The 6,000-nt window shown below is 34.0% G+C and overlaps 1 protein-coding gene across 2 annotated transcripts; it reads left to right on the top strand.

Annotated features, from left to right (window-relative positions):
* The first annotated feature begins 948 nt into the window (after positions 1-948).
* LOC116171975 (adenylate kinase isoenzyme 1-like) lies at positions 949-4,563 on the top strand. Of its 2 annotated transcripts, none has more exons than XM_031489048.1 (4): positions 949-2,481; positions 2,528-2,770; positions 2,860-3,108; positions 3,153-4,563. In XM_031489048.1, exons 1-4 carry the CDS (start codon positions 2,452-2,454, stop codon positions 3,252-3,254), a joined length of 624 nt encoding a protein of 207 aa, XP_031344908.1. In that variant the 5' UTR covers positions 949-2,451; the 3' UTR covers positions 3,255-4,563. The 2 variants fall into 2 exon arrangements, with proteins under 2 accessions (XP_031344908.1, XP_031344907.1); XM_031489047.1 differs by having other exon boundaries at positions 2,818-3,108.
* Positions 4,564-6,000: the final 1,437 nt, after the last annotated feature.

The following is a 6,000-nucleotide window of genomic DNA, read 5'->3' as shown; positions in this document are numbered from 1 at the left end:
TTCTCGGTTCTTACATGCTTGCAATCCATGAAAGGATTAACTGAAGGATTTTTTACTGTCGGAATGTTCCAATCTGCAGTTTCAGGATTTATTTCCTCCATATCATTGTAAGGAGGCCGTTCCAACTTTAATATTGTGCCACCTTCGTTAGCTACCAGATCCTTCTGTTTACGAGATACCGTGATAACCATTTGTTTATACATCGCACAAATTTCCTGGAAAATGGAAAATTTGTCCGATAAGTATTCTCGCACGATTAGGGCGTTTCCAACTTTTGTTTTTTTGTGCCGTACATCGTTTTATTCCTAATAATAAATGCTACTTAATACAAGTATGTACTTTTTTTTACGGGCCATATAATAGTACATTATATATCAAGGTAGAGAAGTACAGTATTATTGCCTGAGCACCAAGATTACATCTCGAGGCGCTTGCGCCGAGGGGTGTAAGGTGCGAAGGCAATAATAGACTTCTCTACCGTGGTATATATACTATTTTTTTCACTACTAGCACTTGAAGTCCTCTAAATTAACATATTATATTGATAAGAAAGTGAACGGTTGGACAGAATTGTTTGTTTCTTAATTTAACATGTCAATCAAGTACGTTGAAGTACAAGTCAAACAGGCCGTATTTTGTTCTGTCATTGAGATATTTTCAAAGAGTAATTTCGTTCATATTTTTTCAAAATGTGATAATTTTAGGTATGTAATTTGTCTGGAAATGGCGAATGGTGGCAATTATTCATTTTAGAGAACTTGCCTAAACGTTTCTTGAGCGAAATTTCGGGTTGTGTTTTCTAAAAGTGACAGCGTGACAGTTCTCATTATTGACTACTAGTTAATAATGTCCACATTATTAACCACTTTGAACAAATGCCGAGAAAGCCTACTTTACAAGTGGAAAAAAGGTTAATAATCATGTCATCAGACGCTAGTAGTGAAAAAAAAAAATAAAGTTAATGATCTCTCCGAAACGAAACGTTGTATTTAAAAATCCCTCAACGCTGTTTTGTATAGCTCAAATTGGTTCAAATAGTACCAATGAGAAAGTTTTTTATTTTTTGTATTTGTTGAAATAACATTAAAAAAACGGCAAAAATCGGTTTTTCTATCATATCTTCGGAAGTAATCGGAATTTTGTGGTTTTCTTGACAGAATGATAATAACTCTTCAATTGCGTAGTTTTCCCTAATTTGACCATCTTCGTATTTTCCATGGGTTCCGAGATCCCCTAATCCCTTCTCTGGGACCTACACTGTGTAGGTATACGAAAAGTTATGGCCATTTGGCGAGTTAATTTTGCAAGCAAGCAATATTCAGAAAATCAAAATTTGAAATCAATTTTCAGATAAATCTATACGCGAGTAAAAAATGACGTGATCTTTACGACGGCTCAAGACCGATTAATTCATTCCTCTCTTTTCGAGTAGTTTTAATTAAGAAGACAGTTTCCTTAAACATATTCTTCTTCTTGGAAAAATCAAAGAACTATGAAATTCTACATTCACATAAACTCTTTAATTAATGTAAAATAGTCTGTGTAACGGGAGCCTTTTAGTAGTTTAATTTTTCGAATTTTTGTAGGGTTGAAAGTTGAATTTAGTTACGAAGGGTGTCCATTATAGGGTTGATAATTCCAAAATTATAGTAAATCGAGGTTTTTAAAGGTTCTTCGCTATGTATAGCTTTTGGCGACATTGAGTTCCATATACTTTATAACCTGTTAATGAATTTCGGAAGCTCTTGACCCTAGCGCTAACGTAATTTGCGGATTTAAACAAATCAAATAGCTAGTGGTAAGAAATGACCGATTTCATTTGCGCCATTTTGGGGTATGAATTAATTAGAAAATTAGGTAGGGATGCGTCATTGAGAAGAAAAATAAAGACATTCTTGTTGGAGTCATATAGCGATGTTCAGTTGTTCGAAAACAAAATGTTATTTATATTTCCAGGTTTCATATTAATTAATGAAAGTCTCCTCACTGAGTCAAATATTTAATATTAAGAGGTGTTATGTATGAGGTACTTGATATTCCATTTTCTTGTACAAGTTTTGTCAAGGGGATTTTTGCACTTTAGAAATAGAGAACTTGGCTACCTATCGTTTCCGTAAAATTTTTAAATTGGCCATTTTAAATAAATCTGGTTTATTTGTCTGGAAGAAATAATAGAAGGTTGAAATCGAAAGTTGATCAAAATTTGAATATATATTAAAATTATTAACCATCAAGGTGGTTGAAGGTGAAGCGATCAGATTTTAACTTTTCATGTGGAAAACCAAAGAAGTTTTTTGACTGTGTGAAATGTGCCAGGATAAGTAGTGTGAACGTCACTCCATTTTAGGCCTACTTCTAGATCGCAGACACCGTACCTAACAACCATTTAGTTTGCGAAGTGACGTTTTATTCTCTCAAAACGTATCTTTGTGATAAACATTTTGGATTAAAATGGGAGTGTGTTGTTCTACCTTAGAAAAAGTCGCAATAAGACCTTCCATGAGTGTAATCATCAGTGAAATTTTAGGACCCAAGCTTTCAACGTCTCCCCTACGATATGTCTAAGCTAACAACAAATCCCGTTCCGTTTATATGGATGGTAGGTGCTTCTGGTACGGGACGTCACCTTCACGCCCGCACGATATCAGAAAAATTTATTTACGAACTGATATCGGTCTCAAATTTACTGCAAAGCGAAGGAAACCAGCCGACTGAACGGGGGAGAATAGTCCATGATGCTCTTCGGGATTCAACACGCAAAGTACCCGACGTACGTTTATTATGGTCAAACCATCAGAGGTGTAACAGATAATTTAGGAGATAGTGATAGATTTACTTAAAGAAGAAATTCTATCAAAGGTTCGTGGAAGTAACGGTTTCCTATTTAATGGTTTTCCTCGTACCGCTCAGCAGGCGTCCATGTTCGTAAAAGAAATTGGAAATGTTGATGCCATTATATATTTGTATACCGATATGCAAGTAATGATATCGCGAATTCGGGAAAAGAAAAGCAAAAATCTTCACGAGAACCTACTCAAACGCCAAATTCGTACTTATACGAAGGAAGTAAAAAAGGCCGTATCTAAATATGGGGCTAAAATAGAAAAGGTTAGCGGTTTTGAATAACAACAGTGTTTGGTACTCATTCGTAGGTGTGTGCCGATGGTCCTCCGGGCGTTGTCTACGGTCATATAGAAGCAGCAATAAACGTACGGTTGCACGTAAGAGCTACGTCTATATACAGCCGAAATTAAAGTTAGACACGAATTTGTTTTCTTCTAACAGAATAAAGATTACAATATTTGCTTTCTGCATTCTCATTCAAATTTAAAAATTCAGATATACTACTGGTAACCTCCCTCATCTACTTCAAAACACTCTCTGCAGTCCGGGGGTTCGTTGAATTCCTACACGAGTGCCTACTTATGGAAGGGTAAAAAGCAAAATGTAACACCTAGTAGGTATAAACAGATTTTGTACAATACGAAGGTAACGTAAGGGTATCCTTTTACTGTTTAAATGATAAATATTTCATTCTTTTTACCCTTAAAGGCACGGTAATGAATTGAACATACAAAAACAAGAAAAATGCGATTGCACAGTATTGAAGTCTTTCCCGGTGCATTCGGTTCGATTACGAACTGCTTTACTAGCGTATTTCCACAAGGTCGGACTTATTTATTATTACAAATCTAATATCTAGAAAAATAACTTGTCAGAAGTTTCTGGTGACGTAAGGGGAATTTCTCACGGATTCGGCGGTTTTTAAGCTGACCTGAATCGGATCTGACTGACCAAAACTGTCGCCTCCGCGGCCCATATTTGCCAAAAAATTTACCCAACAAAATTTTGAAAAAAAAACCAATCCTCTAATGAGACCACGCTGTGCATTTTATAACATTTATCTATCGATCTTTATTGAAAGGATATTCGGAATATGGTCGTTTATCAGTTTCGTCTCTTCAAGACTATTAATCCAATTTTAACCAAAGTCAATACATTGATGTAAGAAACGAGAGTTGACATTGATATTCAACATTTTTACAAGATCGTTCCATGCATTCCTAGAAAATGTAAACCATAGAATCGCGAAACCATACCCAGATAAAATTGGATATACTTAGAACATTCTTTTAACATGCTAGAAGGGTATGTGAATATTCCAAACATCCATAGAAAGTTCCATGAATATATACGTTCGTCTGGCACATTTTCACCTTTGTTTAACAAACGCAGGTATACCGTTTTATTTAAGAGAAACGTCACTCATTTCGCCATAAAAAAAAAGTGTATATTGGGGTAAAGTGGAAGAGCCTCGGGAAGAGCAGACCAATTAGTCTGAACTTCACCCTTTCAGTATTGTATATTTGATATATCGTTATGCCTTATTTTTCATTTTTGTGTTGTTACTTTTGTATATAATATGTGAATAAAGGTCATTATTATTATTATTCCAAGAATATTCAGCAATGAATATACTGAGAACACACTATTAACATATTCCTCAATCTTTCGGTATTGAATATTCTGTTACAATATTCCCTGGATGTACGGGGGGTATTCGATTTGTCACTACATATAATGTACTAAATGGAAAATGTTGCAGTGGCAACATCTAAATAAAGTTCTCCGAAGTTTAGCAGATGAGATCTGTAAACTTCATATAAGCAGAGCATATAACGTATATACTCTTTGATATACTCATGTCACTTTTTTCCATTACAAGTGCATAATTCACGACCTAAGTATAATAAAGTTTAACTTCAGAATATCCGAAATAGTATATATACCTATACAAAAGAATATTCAGAATAAACTGAGAATATTCTGAGTTTATTCTCAGAATATCCCAGGTGGTATATATACATTATGTTCAAAACATATTCAGATAAATAGAAAATATTTTCTTTATTCTCAGAATGTCTGAGGTATTCCCATTTGCATGTTCCCAACATATCTTACAAGGTTACAATATACGTGCATAGTCTAGGTCGAGGTCTAGGTATAATTAATACATGATCAAATATACCTTTTTGAAGCTTCCTGGTATATTACAGAAATATTTAATGTTATCTCGGTACGCATCAAGGAATAGATGTCAAGGCAAACAAAACCTTGCATTGCTTTACGTTTTAGAAGTGTTAGAAGAGGAATCTGAGCTTAACTCGAAATTTTTATATTACTTACCAATAATTAAATAATTAAAGAAGATTATTGCATTCTGCATCCTTATTTCATAAAATCATCTCTACTAAGAAGCCTATCTACTTGTATGAAAAAATCAAATTTAGTTCTAGTAGTCGACATTACAAATTGCTTACCCCTCCACTACATAAAACGCAAATGTTTAAGCGATTTTTTCATACAGCATAGCAAGTGTATATAACAATATTCCCGCGTATTTAATCGAAATTATTTTCACTTACTTCTACGCGATCAAAACAATTGATTATTTTTCTTCCTCTTTTCCTTTTCTTCTTCTTTATTTAGTACCACGCCTGATTTATTTATGTCTCTCTCTCCCTCTCAATATACATATTATTAAGTTCATTCCACTAATTGTTTTATCTTCTTAGTTTAGGGTGGGGTTAAGTGGTAGAGCAGTTCTAGGGTGACTCACCACAGAACTGAACTGATTACGGAACATTAATTTCATTTAATTTTAATTATTTAGTTTATTACTCGGTTTATTATCTATTTGAATGTTCCTATTTTTATTTCCTTCTGTAATTCCACTAATCTAATAAATGTCACTTAGGTATTGATGTTATTATTATATATAATGGATCAATGGCATATTATATTCGACCACCAAACAGAACTAACGTGGCACTAACGAGTGTATGTCTGTGTGTTTTTTTAAAAATGAGTCATAAATCACACAATCTTTTAGTGTTTTTTTTTGTTTTTCTCGAAAACCAAAAATGTTGGAATCGTAATCTTTGAGCACTAAAGATCGTATGCGCGTGTTTTAAAACGAATAATGGGTGGGAGCAACTT

The sequence above is a fragment of the Photinus pyralis genome, unplaced genomic scaffold, assembly GCF_008802855.1.
Source record: "Photinus pyralis isolate 1611_PpyrPB1 unplaced genomic scaffold, Ppyr1.3 Ppyr1.4_LG5, whole genome shotgun sequence".
In the NCBI taxonomy this organism is placed as follows: Eukaryota; Metazoa; Arthropoda; class Insecta; order Coleoptera; family Lampyridae; genus Photinus; species Photinus pyralis.
This window is presented reverse-complemented; position numbering and strand designations above follow the sequence as displayed.